General features: G+C 35.9%; 1 protein-coding gene across 1 annotated transcript; it reads left to right on the top strand.

The window, feature by feature from the left end:
- Positions 1-482: 482 nt before the first annotated feature.
- LOC136203207 (bifunctional dethiobiotin synthetase/7,8-diamino-pelargonic acid aminotransferase, mitochondrial) lies at positions 483-11,833 on the top strand. Its single transcript, XM_065994304.1, has 14 exons — positions 483-1,320; positions 2,276-2,446; positions 2,672-2,933; positions 3,210-3,287; positions 3,914-4,034; positions 4,238-4,386; positions 5,033-5,127; positions 7,401-7,513; positions 7,609-7,755; positions 8,819-8,952; positions 9,046-9,177; positions 9,717-9,851; positions 10,379-10,491; positions 11,416-11,833. Exons 1-14 carry the CDS (start codon positions 590-592, stop codon positions 11,609-11,611), a joined length of 2,577 nt encoding a protein of 858 aa, XP_065850376.1. The 5' UTR covers positions 483-589; the 3' UTR covers positions 11,612-11,833.
- Positions 11,834-17,395: the final 5,562 nt, after the last annotated feature.

Genomic DNA, 17,395 nt, shown 5'->3' with positions numbered 1-17,395 from the left:
ATTAACCATTTCTTAGATGGTAACAATAAGAAAGAAACCAAGTAACGAGCATGAACAAGAAGATGAAGAACCATGACTTCGTTTTCTAGGATTAGGAAGATGAAAAATCAAGAGATGAAGAGAGGAAGAAGAGAAATACATGGTGATTTGGAGAAACGGTGCAGATTTTGTGTAATTTAAAGGAAGATAGGAAGATCAAAAGTATGAGAATCATTAATCAAAGAGCTGCCAACCGTTTCGCGTGCGTGATCGTTCGCCTAGGGGGGAAGAGAAAAAGTTAGGAGTATTATAAGAAAGTCATACAAAAACAGTCTAAATATACAGTAGGTTGAGTAAATGAGTTAAATATGTAAATGTGTCTCCAATTTGATCCAATTTTATAATTTTCGCTAATAATAATAATAATAATAATAGCTTACACCTTTTTCATTCAAAATGACAAAAGCCTAATAATAATTTGTCATCAACCTCCAACAGCAACAGCCAACTGTAAAATGCCGCCCCACAGCCATTACTCTTCCATTTTCAAATTACGTACCTACTTCATCCCTTCACATCTCTTCTTCCTCTAGGGTTTCTCTCCACCACAATGCTTCCGCTTCTCTCTCCCTTCCTCCGCCATCGATGCCGCCGCATTCGCAGACTCTTTTGCACTGCCGCTTTGCCGCCACTCCTTCGCATTCCACTCACTCAACCTACTTACATGATTTGGGCCTCCAACACTTCACTTGGTAAAACTCTCGTCTCCACTGGCCTCGCCTCTTCCTTCCTCCTCTCTCCGCCGCCCCATTCCTCTACTACTACAAGCCGTAAATTCCTTTACCTCAAGCCTGTTCAAACCGGTTTCCCCTCAGACTCTGATTCTCATTTTGTGTTTTCTAAACTTTCCTCTCTTGCTTCCCGCTGCAATTCTCCTTTGTCTTTTCTCGCTTCTAATTCCGTCGTCAAATCTTCTCTTCCTGCCGCCAATTCACTTTTTAGTGTTGGCGAAAATTTCGAGGCCAATGACCAAATTTTTGGAATGTACAACTTGAATTTCCGTGAGGAGAACTCAGTTTTAAAGGATGGAGCTGTGTTGTCCGAGTTAAGCTGCAAGACGTTATATGCATGGAGGGATGCTGTTTCGCCGCATTTGGCTGCGGAGAGGGAGGAAGGATTTATCGAGGATTATATGTTGGTTGAGACGTTGGACCATTATTTGAGAAATGAGTTGGCAGTTCAAAGTAAAACCGAGAAAATGAGTGTTTTTTGTGTGATTGAGACTGCTGGAGGGGTTGCCAGCCCAGGTCCGTCAGGAACCTTACAATGCGATTTGTACCGGTAAGTAATCATCCTTCCTTTTGCTTTTCGAAGTATGTTTAATATTTTGGTTAATAAGGCTTCGAATTTGAAGCCACTTGGTATTGGAGGCAAGTCTACTACCATCACCGATCCTAGAGAGTAATGCTACTAAATTTGAAATGACAAATTATATAGGGTGCTATAGATGTAGTGCCCCTAGCTACAAGTTGGCATTTAGGATTATATTATGTTTAGGCACCTGAAATTTTGATTATATACTTCATCTTCTTGTCCATATGGACATGAGTGCTTACCTTTTATTTTAGAAGAGAATAATCTGATATTTGCATGAATTACCTTCACTTTTTACCTTTGTTGATTGTCTGGGTTAAATGCACCACCATTTGGTCACTGAACTTATATTTTTATCTTTTAAAAGGTCACTCAACTTCAATTTGTCTCAATAAAATCACTCAACTTTGAGTTTTGTCTCAATTAGGCCACTTTGTTGATTCCAGTGATTAAAAAACATGTCTCTGACAGAAACGACAAGACACCTGACATCCACGTACCTATTGCGTGAAAAAACAAAATTTAGTTTCTTTCATAAAAATAACCAGACACGTGGAGATCTGAGTTGTGATGTGTCACCCATGTCATTATTTCGATGACTTTTAACCACTGAAATGGGTGGAATGGTCTAATTGAAACAAAACTCAAACTTGAATGATTTTATTGAGACAAATTGAAGTTGACCGACCATTTTGAGACATCCATGTAAGTTCAGTGACCAACAGTGCATTTAACCCTCCCGTTTTTGTGTAGAAATGAACTTTGTAAATATGTACATTTGCAGCTAAGAGTTGCAGAGCATCCTTTTGAAAATAATTTTTAGTGGCCATAAACGCCTACATTTTTTAAGTAAGAGCTTGAAACGGGATGACAAGTGTCTAGACTCATTTCTTTTATTAATTCTTTCTCTAATATGCTACAGGCCTTTCCGCTTCCCTGGTGTTCTTGTGGGAGATGGGCGGCTAGGTGGTATTTCTGGAACTATTTCTGCTTATGAAAGTTTGAAATTGCGAGGTTATGATGTTGTTGCTGTTGTTATTGAGGATCATGGCCTTGCTAATGAGACACAATTACTATCCTATTTGAGAAATAGGTAATAATTTTTTTTTTTTTTTTTTTTTTTTTAATGTGGTCTATTTTGGAGCAATCATATGCTGAATCAGTATCTAGTCTTTCTCATTCCATCCATTGTCTTATGCTTTTGGTAGGTACTGCATATTTCTTTTCTTTTTTCTATTACTAGATGGTAAATAATTATTATATGTCCTTATTGCCCTCATAGTTAAACCTGTTCTTTTTCTCTTTCATTTTTGTCTAGGGTGCCTGTGATTTTGTTGCCGCCTATTCCTCAAGATATGTCAAATGACCTGGTGGAATGGTTTGCTGATGCTGATGAAGTATTTGATTCCTTGAAGGGGATAATACTATCATCTTTTTCAGAAAGAATACAGCGATTAAATGAAATGCCAAAAAAAGCAAGAGATGTTTTCTGGTGGCCGTTTACTCAGCACAGCCTTGTACCAGAAAAAACTGTCACTGTTATTGATTCAAGGTGTGGGGAGAACTTTGCAGTTTACAAGGTTAGTGTCAAAACTATGGAAAAAAATGTTTTTGCTTTGTGTTTGCTCTTTTTTTTTTTTACTTCATAACAATTAAATCTAATTATCAACTAGATCATACTTTCAGCTCTCTGCTAATCAACAAAGCACTTTTATTTTCTCTTATCATTTTTTAGCCTTTTATTAGATTTATTGACAATTCATTTATGCTTTTCTTGATCACCATTGGTTGTCATTTTCTTATGCAGGTAGCATTCCCTAATATTTGAAGATAACTTTGTTTTGCTTCTTTTACAGGCCCAAGATAACTTTTTAACTGAACATTTTGATGGATGTGCTAGTTGGTGGACTCAAGGACCTGATGCTACTTTACAGGTCCTCTTTATTACATGTGAATGTTTTCCTAAGTTCCTCAAAGTTCTTCTTGTTTTCTTATGTTCAACTGAAGATTGGACTATGCTGTTACTCTCTGTTTTTGTCTTCATGTTACATGCTCTATTTTCATTCATTTGCTTTAGTTAATTGGTTGACGCAGGTGTCTATCTAACATTATGGATGAGATGGACATAAAATTTTATTTACTAAATAGTGAACATCACCAGTAGTTATGTCATCTTGTGTGTACATTTGCTTCAACATTGGGTTTTTTAGGAATTAGTAATACATTCAATTCTACTTCCCCTGCAATGTCATACTTTTAAATTAAGAAAATTTGTTGTTTAAGGAAATCTCATTAGAAAATTGGACAAATGTTGAATAACATGAATAATGTCCTCAAGAAGGTTACATGAAAATCCTGAAGAATTTTCAATCATTTGGCTTTGGTCAAATAGTGAGCCGAGCCCTCTCACATACCACCAAAAGACATGGCTTAGCCCCTCCTAACTGCCCTATGGTTTTTTACTAGATCCTTTTGTTTATTTTTAATTTTTCACCTTGTCTGCACTATAGTGATTACATCTGAAGTTCTTTAATGATGTTATTTCTTTAGGTGGCTTCAGATAGAGCTTGCAAGAGATATGGGGTATGCTACAGGAAGATTTGGTCATGTAATGTTTCCTGAGAACGTTTATGAACCATCCTTAGAATGTGCAGAGCTATTGCTTGATGGTGTGGGCAAAGGTTAGTAATTTTGGTTCAACTGTTGGTTTTGATACTTTTCGTATTAAATCACTTTGATCTACAAAATCCACATACACACCACTGTCTTGGATAAACTGTCTCTCTAAGTAATGTTAGAAATACTCAGCATTTTGGCCTGCAATCTATCATCTTTTTTCTCATATTAGATGTAAATTATTATTTTGTTTTCCTTCTTTTGATAGGCTGGGCATCTAGGGTGTACTTTTCAGATAATGGTTCAACGGCAATTGAAATTGCCCTCAAAATGGCATTTCGTAAATATTCTTTAGATAGTGGAATGCTTCTAGAATATGCCAAGAAGAATACAACTGAAAGATGCATTGAGCTAAAGGTTTGCCTTATAATCCTTTTTGTTTTTTTTGACGATGTACTTGCATATATCTACTAAGTATGCCAAAGTTTTAGTTACATAAACAAAAAAGGATATGAGGTTAATGTTCATGGCACAAGCAGGTCATTGTCTTTTCTTTGAGATTAATATTTATTTAGGGTAGTATGGGTGGTTTAAATTTAAGGGTAATTTCATTTGCATCATAGTATTCAGTCTTCATTGCTTTGGAAATTTCGTTGATTATGCTGGTGATTGAAAGTCACATTGCTAGAGGCTGATTGTCAGAACTATATATGTTAGTGATACGAACAAGTGATATAAGAATTTAACCGTTCAATATTTGTCATAAACATTTTTACATTTTAATTCTAACAGCCCAGTTGTGATCTGGTTAATAATTTTATGTTGATGACTAAAAAAATTCAAGATTTTTTCTTACAAGTTGTTGGCTACTCTCTTCTAAAATTCGTTATATTAGCCATAAACATAATTGTGCTAGTAATTGTAGCCTTTTTCCTTTATTCAGTACATTTCTTTTGATGATTTGGCATCCTTTTAAAATGTGACCTAGACTTTTGCAATTCTTAGTGCAACTTTCATTGAATAATGGCATGGCATTGGCATCCATGCGCTGGTGTGATTTTAGGTTTTAGCTCTTAAAGGATCTTATCATGGTGATACTTTGGGAGCAATGGAAGCACAAGCTCCATCACCTTATACAGGCTTTCTCCAGCAACCATGGTATGTACTTGTTTCTTTCATATCCTAGAACAAATGATGGGTTACTGACACTGTGAGAACTTCTCAGCTATATAATATATTTGAGTTTTGTGACATGCTATAATTGCTATTGCTTTGAAATAGTTATTTATTTTTTTATTATTTTAGTTCCATTGGAATTGGTGAAATATATTTTAGGTGGTTTCTCTTTTCATTTCCTAGAGATCGGATTCTATGACCAAAATGTGACTAGAAGTGGTATAGACTTTGGAACCTGTTTGTTAAAGATTCCTTTGCATTAGCTAATTTAGAGCTAAGTTAGTCTGTCTCCAGACCTATATAGTTGGTTGGCTTCATATGTTCGCATTTGTTGTTTGACACAAGAAAACTAGCTGAGGTTGCTCAGAAATGGCTTAGTTAATGTTCCTGGGAACATGTGGGAAAGAGAATGCAATATGCACAGAACACAATAGGGATTAAATATCTGTTATGGTTGCAGTTGCATTTTGATATTGCAGAAGCAGGCTAATTGGGCTGTATTATTGACCAAGACTACACGAATTTCGGAAAAGCAAAAAGGAATTATTTTCTAATAAGATACATTTTACTAAATATAGAATATTTGAAAACTCAAGCATTAAACTATTTGGGAAGAAATAATTTTCGGGTTATAATACTGACATACTCCCTCCATTCCCTTATATAAGTCATTCTAGATTATTTCACACAAATTAAGAAATACAATTAATATAGAATCAAATTAATGAATTTACATTGGTTAACTAAAAAAAATTCTCTCTCATGTCATGATTGGGGAATAAGCCTTGGAATGTTCAAAAACACATGGACCGAGACAAAAAAAAATTTAATGCTTGGACCGAAAAACTAAACTAAAAATTCTTGGAAAGCTAGAATGACTTATATTTGGGGAAGAAACTAATTTGCTAGAATGACTTATATAAGGGAATGGAGTGAGTAAATTTTTATGATAATAAATATTTTGCAAAAACCATAGTGACAATAAACTTCCTAAAGAATCGATGACCACGTGTCCCCTCACTCAACTTCCTCCTTTAGTACACATTCCAAGCAGTAGGCCCCATTAGATCTTCTAATCCAAAAGTGGCCTTAACATTGTTTCTATCACACTTCAATAAAAATCCTTTTAGTAATTTCCTCTAGATTTTTACCACAATACCTCATGGATCCTGCACATTTTGTTATATATATATATATATATATATAGATTCTTGGTTAGCTGAACTTTAAACATACAAAGATGTATGATATAGGTCGAGACTTGAGAGGTAACAAATGAAAGTGAAGCAAGTTTGTAATTCGAATTATATCATTTACTTCTGTTCAACCATGAGTATTCTAGTATTTGGTCAAATTTCAGCCAATATATGTTTGAGATGTAATTAACTGATGACAGGATTTACAATAGATTGATAGAAGCATACGTGCAACTTTCTATTTCTGCAGCATTATGACCGCACGTCTTAACTGTGCACTACCCTAGGAAGAACCTAAAATTCTCTAGGATTATAATTTATAATTCAATTTTTATTTTCATGCCCGTATAGCTCATTTCAAGAGCTGGAAACTGTTTGATTCTGTTGCCAGGGTGATTGAAGGTACATAGCAATCAGATTTAATAACCAAGTAACTTTACATAGAAGATTCATTAGAGGGTTTAGTACAATTGTGGCTCATAATTGTTAAAGATTGTATAAGAATTATAGTTGCTTGAGTAGGTTTCTCATGGTTGTGGCACTGCATAGTTTTGAATATCACAAATTTATGGTTCCATTTGTTTTACGTAATTTTTTTTTTTGAGAACAGTGGAAAATAATTTCTCATTTATGAAGGAGAAGTTATTTTCCAAGAGAGAAGAGAACAAACTAACATTAGTTTTTTTCCATCTACAATTATACTCTTACCAAACAAGGGAAAATAATTTATTTTATTGAAAAATATTTTCCATCGGAAATATTTCTCCTCGAAACAAATGGAACCTAAAAGCCGTTGGCTAACCAAAGCATGTTCACTTATGCTAAACTTTGAGTTGCATCTGGAAAAGCTACCCAAAATTTGAGCTGCATATTTTATGATTGTTTAAACCACAAGCCTGTTCTTTACCAATTTAATCGTATTATTTATCTTTGATGCCTTCTGTGCTGTACGCAGAAACACAAAGTTATCAGTGCATTTGTTTTAATTATTTTATACAATATGGGAATCCTCAGTGGGAAAATTAAAACTTAAGTGTTCCTTACAATACAATTTTAAAGGTATAGTGGAAGAGGTCACTTTCTGGATCCTCCTACAGTCTTCATGTGTAATAGCAAATGGAATCTGTCCTTACCTGAAGGAATGCATTTTGACAATGTGAATAAAGACCATAGTAAGTAAAATGACGTCCACCTTCTCTGCTTCTATACTGGCTTCAATGTTTATCACCATGTAGTGAAGTTGCATAATATGTTCTGTATGTTGCAGCCTTTAGCTCTTGCGATGAAGTTTTTGACAAGAGCAGGGACAGATCAGGTCTTTATGGAATTTATATATCGTATATATCAAAGCAACTGTCACAATGTTCAGGATCTCAAGGAAATATCCATATTGGAGCATTGATTATAGAACCAGGTAAGAGAATTATTAGCAAATGGTGTTATATTTTACAGTTGCTTTCAATTTAATTTCCTTGTGAGTTTCATGGTTTGGGTTTCTGATCTTCTATGAGCTTTTTTCCAAAAGTTAACATGATGATTTATTAAAAAGTTTGTGAAATGATTGTGTGGGGGTAATACAGTTTCATGTGCCAAACCAGCTGCACCATGTTTATAACATGGGTTACGTAGGGACATCTGCTGTTTAGGGTCAATTCCTTGTTTTCCTTTGGATTGAGCCTCAGAAATCAACTGATTATTGTTGGTTGTCGGGCAATTCTTGTTTGCTCAAAAATATCATTAGGTAGTCTGAAGAAAGAGAAAGTAACTGTCTTCATTTCATGTGCATGTTACGAACTTTGCATTTCAAACAAGTCTGCATAAAGCACAACTTACATGTCAATATCATGATTCGAATCATCTTGTTGAAGACCATAGTTACATCTCTGAAAACCATTCAAGCATTTTCTGATATGTATTTTCACTTTGCAATACTAGAAGTTTCAACAATTTTCTGCTTCGGTGGGGTTACTAGTCAGCAAAGCCATAATGTGAACTGTTAGAGGTTCAAGTCAACTGTTGTCAAATTGCAACTAAACTGAATAAAATATTTTTGTATTATATAAATATAGAAACTATGAGGGCGAGCCTTGGGCAACGGTAAACGTTGTTGTCGTGTGACCGAGAGGTCACGAGTTCGAGTCTTAGGAGCGGCCTCTTGCCAAAAATTGGCAGGGGAAGGCTTGCCCCAATACATCATTGTGGTGGGACCCCTCCCCGGACCCTCGCTTGCGGGGCCGCGTAGTGCACTGGGCCGCCCCTATAAATATAGAAACTATAAAAAAGTTATTAAAAATAGTCAAAACAAAACAAGCTGAAATAAATATATTGACAAAAAAGAAAAATCATAAGCATATAACTTAAATTTCAAAACGGGAATATTTGATATTTTTGATAGGTTGCTGGGGACGGGATTGTTCACTATTATTTGTGCTTTCTTGATGCTCTGCTTACTGCCTGGTTTTGGACTTATTTTGCAGTCATACAAGGTGCAGGAGGAATGCTAATGATTGATCCGCTTTTCCAACGTGCCCTTGTGAATGAGTGCCGAAGTAGAAATATCCCAGTTATATTTGATGAAGTTTTTACTGGTTTCTGGCGTCTAGGTGCAGAGGTGGTTTGCATTTCAGAGATCTTTTTTTCATGAAAAATTCTGAGTTGTGAATTTCACTAAATTTGATGGAGGTGTATTCTATTCTTTTGACAGAGTGCAGCAGAACTACTTGGTAGTGTACCAGATATAGCCTGTTATGCAAAGCTGATGACTGGGGGGGTCATACCCTTGGCTGCCACTTTGGCTACTGCTGAAGTTTTTGATTCATTTGTTGGAGATTCAAAGGTAGTCAATTGCAGTTTGTACCAAAATTTGAATTGTGACTTGTCCATTGATTGATGCTAGTTCTTTTTTTGTATTTTATTTTATTCTTTTAAATGGCCATTTGTACTCTTTGACTGTGTTGCTTTGTAATATGAATCAAGAGGATTGCGGAGGTTGGTTCTCAGTGAATGTTCCCTTGATATCATTTATGCAGTTTTCACAAAGTTGATTTCAAACTGTTTGCGAAATACGAGACTATATCAACAAAATTTAGGTTATAATATTGTGTGGTCCACATTAGTCTGCTTGCTGATGTAAATTAGAGTGATTTTGTAGTTTTAGCTATCTTAGTTTGGATGTAGTTTTGACTTATCAATTTAGGTGTATGATTTGTTAAACTGCCTTTTCTCGTTTTAATTACTTTCTCTGAACAATTTTTAAACCTTGGACATCCTGATTTGATTGATTTATGAGTTTTAGTGCATGCTTGAGTTAAGCAACTCTTGCCTATTATATGATAGAATTATAAATATTTAAAATCTATTTGATTCTGGTTGTAGCTCAAGGCCCTCTTGCATGGGCACTCATATTCTGCTCATGCAATGGGGTGCACAGCAGCTGCTAAGTCCATTAAATGGTTCAAGGATCCTGGGACGAATCCTAATATTATTGCTGAAAGAAAGTTGCTTAAAGAGGTATGTGAAGTGTATTTGTTTGCTTCTAAATCTCATCACATTTTATCTCCTCCATTCCTTTTGTGGGTTATTGTGAGTGTTTTGAGGCTAACATTTTGCGTAATATGGATTTGCTGAGGGCTAAATTACACAATTTAGACAAATTTGGTTAATAATACAGTTTTAACCACGTCTAGTCGTCTACCATAATTTCTCTAATAAGCGTAGATATCAAATAGATTGAATAATCACCAAACTAAGGGTGAAATGGGAATAAAAAATTTCTTCCTTTTCTTATTCAATAAAATAACAATCAAGCTTAAATTAACTAAATTTTGGAATGGGTTAAGCATATCCCATTCCAACTATATAACCATCAATTGATAAAATATACTATAAAAAGAAAGAATGTAAAGGACATAAAATTGTCATTGAGATTTGACATATTTGTTGTCTACTTCCTCTCCTCAATGTCCATTGAATTTGATTAATCAATATTTTCATCCATGAAAATTGAAATGATTTAATATTGCATTGAATGCTTGCAGTTATGGAATGTGGATTTGATCCGTCAGATCTCATCACATCCTTGTGTTCAAAGAGTGGTTGCACTGGGCACCCTATTTGCTTTAGAACTACGAGCTGAAGGCAGCGACTCTGGGTATTGTCACATTTGCTCTTTTTCATCTTTCTTTTTGTGCATGCACTGCAATTATCAGCATGAGCTTTTTTACTTGTAGATGTGTTTATGCGTGTATACTGTTTAGCCTACATTTCAAGAATAACACTAGAAAAACAGCCTGACTACGTGTTCTAGGGGATAATCTTATATTAGGCACCAGGTCCTCCATTTCACATGGAGGACCCCCATACGCATTTTCACACGTGTTGTGACTCCACTTAGTAAAATTAAAATATAATGGTGGGGTTTCTTATAATAAGTCTGGGTCCACACTACACATGGCGATATGTATAGGGGTCCTCCATTTGACATGGAGGACCCGGTGCTTCTAATAATTTCTTCAAAATCACAGAGAAAATTGAAGGAATACCAGCTCAGTGACTTTATTCAAGAATATTAGATTATTAGATGACCTCAATCACCAGTATGGATGATTTGATTCACCGAGGACTTCTTGAACATCAAAGTGTTTGGAACAGTTTTGAAATCCTGGTATTTCTAGGACTCCAGCATGTCAAAATTCCAGTGTTTCTGCGGATATTCTGAATGCTCAATGTGTTAAAAAAGACCAAATGTTTTATATTTGCAACCACACAATGCTTCAATTGCCCTTCTTTCTTGTTTATGTCAAATGATGAGTCGGTAACATTTCCTCTTGTCATATCTCCAAGTTGGTTTATATAATTAAAATAACTAAGTATCATTGTACATATGCTGGACATTCAGAACCTATTTGATTTTTGGTAGCAACTGTTTATGCTTCACCGTACTGCTATATTTTTTTTTTGCATGTAAAACCATCAACATTTATTTATTTATTTATTTATTCGGACTAAAGCTCAGTAAAGGCTTCTATTGTGTTTAGCTGATGTAAATGCCTGATAGAGCAGTGATGTTTTGCAGTTATGCATCGCTATATGCCTGGTCTCTTATTCAGAATCTCCGGGAAGATGGGGTTTACATGAGACCTTTGGGTAATGTAATCTATCTTATGTGTGGACCCTGCACGGCTCCTGAAGTCTGTCGGCGACTACTAATCACACTTCATGCAAGACTTGAGGAGTTTAACCAAGTTAGAGAGCAGCAGGCATCTTGTTAATTATGACATGTTAGTTTTGCTGGCAGCTTAGGGAGCCTCCAATAGAAGTCTTATTTTTGAACACTTGCATATCTGATGCAAGCTTATCCTGAATTACCACAGGGAAGATGATTTGTGTACTTTATATTAATTTATGGATTGATACACATATATATACACGAGTAGTGAATATGCTATACATGGAAAGAAATGAAATCTAATCCCTATGATTATAGAATCCAACCCTAGTGATTTGTGATCTAACTTTATAATTAACTTACCAGCTGTAAGTGTAACACTTCCCTTCAAGCATATATTTGTCTCATTTTCTAGGTAATGTCTTGGTAAACACATCTACTAACTGGCTTCTTATTTTGACATGAGTTGTGATTATCAATGTTTTACAAATCGGATCAGAAGTTGAACTTAATCAACAACTAGGTCAGAGGTTAATGAGTTCAACTAGTTGACTCAGATTGGTTATTGGATGGCGCCATAAATAATATATATAATTTATTAGACTTTTTTGTTTTTTGAAAGCAACAGCAACCGTTTGTATTAATTATTATGCCAAACTTACATCGGATAAAGCAATTGATCTAATGCAAATAGGTGGAGAGTCCCGACGGACTAGGAAAAAGGAAAGTTTCTAGCAAGGGCATCTGTGACCCTATTAGCTGACGGGGCACAAAAGAAAGTGAAAATCCAAAACAAATCCTTGCCAAATGTATGCAACAAGTGATAATTTGTCCTAGATCAGACAGCTTGGAGAAGAAAATGTCCTCGACTCTTTTGGTTTCCATTTCTACACTTACGTTCATGATTCCCTACGTAATGATCCACCTCAAAGCTTCTCGCAATCCCATCGCTTCAGCCAACAACGCCGATCAGGTACCTTTTATTACTTTCTTGTGACCCTCCCCATTGAGTCGTGAGATACATGCTCGAGCTCGACCTTTCTTCCCTCCTGATCCAAACCGATGTCAACCTTTGGTTTAATTTTACCCACCGGTTGAAATTGCCACCGCCACACCTAGTGCCACCGCCTACAATTCTCAATTGCATGTCCAACATTAGTACACATGTGATACTGTGTAAGAAATACAGTCCCTGTTCTGTTCCGTTGCAATCCGAGCCGGGAGGAGCTGTGCATTCCAAAGTTTATTATTTCGTTGTAGCCAAATAGTCCATAAAACAATACAAGCCCGCTCCTTACTAGACTTTGTTGCATCATTACAGATAAATTAAGAGAACCAGACCGTGAACATATCCAGATGTATGAAGTCCATTTCCACATTCGTAGCAGATTAGCAATCCACTCCGTATTGACAGTCCAAGAAGAGAGGAATGTTATGCTCGCCTATATCCTCATAAAAGACACATGTATTCATAATATCAACTTCCTTCGGGAAGAGTTGCTCCATATTGACAAAAAGTCGTTGCAGGCCTTCCATAGGAACATTTTCACTTTTGGTGGGATATTTAAACCCCACATACCAGTCTAATCACCCACTACCTCCACCGCTCTCTCACTGAACATACGATTGAAGGCAATTCTACACCCTGATCGCGTCGAATAACTCCCCCACCTCTCAAAATGCCATACTAGCAGGTCTGTATCCTCCTCGTTCCTTAGTCGACAGGTTTAGTACGTCCTGCACATCTTGATGGCCAAAAATGGACTCCAGCAAGGCTGCTTTCCAATAGTCGTCTTGTTCTAGGCGCAAATCCCTCACCCACAGCTCTTTAGTGCTGCTAGACATTGATAAAATCTCCCGCTCCAATTCTTCTGCAACACCCGACAACAAGTGTTTCTCTCGACTCGAATATGCTCCGCTAAACTAGGCTCAGATTATTACCCAGTTGAGCCGTCCAAAAACTACCATCATTAAAATATTTAGCTTTGAGTACACGACCTGCAAGAGGATTATTTCTAGAGACAAGATTCCATGCTTGCTTACCAAGTAAGGCAATATTGAACGCTTCCATTTGACGAAACCCAACCCACCACATTCCTTCCGTAGACATAATCGATTCCACGATGCCCAATGAATACGATATTTATCCTTGTTTTAACCCCCACCAAAATAAGTTCATCATCTTTTGTAATTCATCACAAAGTGAAACTGCGAGGAGAAACATGCCCATACAAAACGAAGGGGTCGCTTGAACCACAACTTCAAGAAAAATTTCCCGACCAGCTTATGATAGGAGCCTATCATTCCAATTAAATAATTTTTTCCACATCCGATCTCGAAGGTAGCTAAAAACTGATCTCTTTCGGTAGCCAATCAGAGATGGGACCCCCAAATATCTACCCATCTTCAATGGAGCTGATACTTCAAGGATTCCTTTTATCTGGTCCTGAACTTGAGAGGAAACATTAATGTTAAAGAATATACCAGATTTTTGTAGATTAACAGATTGACCTCACAAAGACTCGTAAGAAGAAAACAATGCTTTCATATTCTAGCATTCCTCCACCCCTGCTTGGAAGAATAAGAAGCTATTGTTAACAAACAATAGATGTGACACATGGGAGCTTTGCATCCATTATTAGTGCCTTTTGTGTTTATCTTGGCAAAAGTCTACTGCCATGGCACACTCACAAACAACCGACCATTGTTTGCTCGTCTATTAAAAGTGAATACAAGTTTGTTGCCAATGCCACAACTAAAATCCTCTAGATACTCTCTCTTGTATAAGTTGTGGTTCCCTATTCCCAAGCCAGTTCAGTTATAGTGCAACAATGTATATGCCATCCACCTTACGGTTAATCCAATTTTTTATACATGTCCTCAAACTTGCCTTATTACTCTATTCGAGAACAACTGATCAAGGGATTTCTTTCAATATGGTTCATTCGTACTGAGGATCAAATCATATATATACTTACCAAGCCGATACTGAGTGCTCATTTCTTGGTAATCCACCAACGTCTTCAGTTGTGCCCTCAACATCAACTTGTGGGGGCGTGTTACCAATAATATTTTGCATTTATCTTCCTTTTATTTATCTCTATTTAGGATAATATTTTTTTTAGGATAATGATAATACTTTCTATCCTTCTTGATCCTAATCTCATTTACTTTTAGTTTCACTAGGAGGCTTCCTTGTACATCTATATATACTTGTATTATTTGTATTCTCAATTAATAGAGATTAATCAATATTCTTTCCCAATCATTAATTAAATTAACATTATTAACATTTAGATGATGGAGTAACCAACTGTAAGTAGCAATCAAAGACTTAGAGGTGTGTGATAGAGCATCATAAGACACAAAAGAAGAAACAAGGTAAGTATATGTTCATATTTACCTTTTTGAAGAGAAATTGAAAGGTTAAGGATAAAATCAGGTGGTGAAGAATGAAAGACAAAGCAAGAGGTGTAGAATCCGTGTCTTGGTTGGTAGGAGTTGTCTCAAGAAAATGTTGCACATGCCAAGAATAAACCTTACGAACAACAAGACGAGAGGGAGGAGAAATTACATGTTTATTTTGATAGGAAACCATTACTCACCGTATAAATAAGCAAATTGTTCTCTAAGTCATTAGAGGGAGATGGAGAAGGCACTGTAGAACCAAAGAAAGATTTATTCTCGAAAAAGGCAACATAACAAACACCAAATAACGACACAAAGAAAGAGAATAACAAAAATAACATTTTTATTGATAGGAATAACCTACAAAGACACAATTAAGAGCTTTAGGATCAAGTTTTGATATTTGAAACCTCATCTCCTAGATAAAGCAAGTGGACCTAAACACTTTAGGAGCAAGCGAGAACAATATTTTTGAAGGGAAATGTAAAGAAGATGTATGTCACCTTTAAGAGAAGAGGATAGTATACACATTACTCAAGAAACAAGCAGTAGAGACTGCATCAATCCAAACTTTTCTAGAATCCTACATATAAAAACATAAGATCTCGAGCAACTTCTAGTAAATGATGATTTTTTTTGCTTGGTCATCTCATTCTGTTATGGGGGTGACGATATAAGAAGACTAATGAATAATATCATTTTGTGAAAGCTGGATAGTAAAGGAAGATGAGCAATATTCTTTAGCATTGTAACTTTGCAAGATGCACACAAATTTATTAAATTGAGTTCAAATCTCAGCTGGTTGACATGGCAAGCCATGAAACGTCTTTTCATTATTTACATGACATCTATATCATGGAATTCATTTGCAAATAAGTTTCACTATTCCCTTTCTAGTTTTTCTCACGTTGACTAAGGGTCTGTCCTGATGACTGAATGCCTACTAGGGGTTATTTCATCTTTCTTGATTCCAATTTTGTTTTATGTAAGAAACAACTTACTATTGCACATTCACTGAAAGTGAATACAAGACACTTGTAAACACCAATACTAAATTATTTTACCTTCATTCAATTCCATTCTTCGTGATCTTGGTCAGTCTCACACTTCCAAGCTTACTTTGCGGTGTGACAACACATGTGCTTTCTACTTTGCCAAAAATCCAATATTTCATACAAATAGTAAGTATATTACGACTGGTTATTACTTTGTCCGAAAGTTAGTTGAAAATGGCATACTACACATTCAATTTCTTGCCATTGCTCAATAACTTGCTGACATTTTCACTAAACCTTTGGGTTCCTTTTGGTTTCAATATCTTCATGATCAACTTCACATTGTCTCCACCTATCAGCTTGCGGAAGGGTAGTAAGCCTCTTGTTTTTCTTTATCATTTCATTACATATCTTTGCATTTATCTTTTTTTTTCTCTTTGTATTATCTATTTCTGTCAAGTGTATATATAATCTATGAATGTTGATATCAAGAGAATATAATCTGTTTCCATCACATTTTACATAGTTAAACTATTGAGCAATGATAAACCCATGATTCATAAATATAGCGATACCTATAATGTTTTTTTTTTTTTGAACACACCGATACCTATAATGTTCAATTGAATTGTTTTTAGATATCCTTACTCTAAAAAATTAAAGCTTCATGCAAATGTCAAAGGGTATTGCTATATACCGCACTCAAATTCCCTATCACCGCCCCCATTGGACAATTTTGCCCTTGCCATAAAAATTTTGTCAAAATTGAGAAATTTTTTTTTGAGAGAAAATTTAAAATTTAGCCTAAACGGATGCGGCATATCGTCCGACCCATGGTCGGAACGGATGCGGCATCCGTTCCCGCCATGGGTCGGGCGGTATGCCGCATCCGTTCCCGCCATGGGTCGGACGGTATGCGGTATCCGTTCCCGCCATGGTGGGAACGGATGTGGCATCCATTCCCACCATGGGTCGGGTGGTACGCCACATCCGTTCCCGCCATGGGTCGGGTGATATGACGCATCCGTTTAGGCTAAATTTTGAAATATACAAAATCGTAAAATTTTTAGTGACGAAAAATACTAAATCATTCAATTTTTTGTGGCGAAACGTTAAAAATTTTCCTATTTTTTGTGACGAAAAATGCAAAATCGTCATGAAAAATATGTATTATTTTCATGAGTTCTTTGATAAAAAAAATATAAATCTTAATGTTTCCGACTCGTAATCATCCATTTTCGAGGTTCGAATTGTCACATATCAATTATTTTTATAATTTTAATTATTGTTGTTCGGGTTTATGATTTTGGAGAGAAAATGCAAAGAAGGTAGAGAGGATTTGAAAAAATTCCACTTTCTTGTTTCAAAAAGTGAGGAGAGTAAATATGTCACAAATGGGTGGTGGATCGGAATTTGGGTGTGGTATATAGCAGCTCACAATGTCAAACCAAGTTTTCGGACAACAAGTGGTGCTTGAGCCCCGT

This window comes from Euphorbia lathyris, chromosome 8 (genome assembly GCF_963576675.1).
Source record: "Euphorbia lathyris chromosome 8, ddEupLath1.1, whole genome shotgun sequence".
Classification (NCBI taxonomy): Eukaryota; Viridiplantae; Streptophyta; class Magnoliopsida; order Malpighiales; family Euphorbiaceae; genus Euphorbia; species Euphorbia lathyris.
This window is presented reverse-complemented; position numbering and strand designations above follow the sequence as displayed.

What these genes read in the sequence shown, in the direction of transcription:
- LOC136203207 (XM_065994304.1), top strand. Translation starts at nt 590, where the DNA reads ATGCTTCCGCTTCTCTCTCCCTTCCTCCGCCATCGATGCCGCCGCATT. An exon ending in AAAGATGCATTGAGCTAAAG is followed by an intron (nt 4,387 to 5,032) that starts GTTTGCCTTATA and finishes GTGTGATTTTAG; the next exon opens with GTTTTAGCTCTTAAAGGATC. An exon ending in CAATGTGAATAAAGACCATA is followed by an intron (nt 7,514 to 7,608) that starts GTAAGTAAAATG and finishes TGTATGTTGCAG; the next exon opens with CCTTTAGCTCTTGCGATGAA.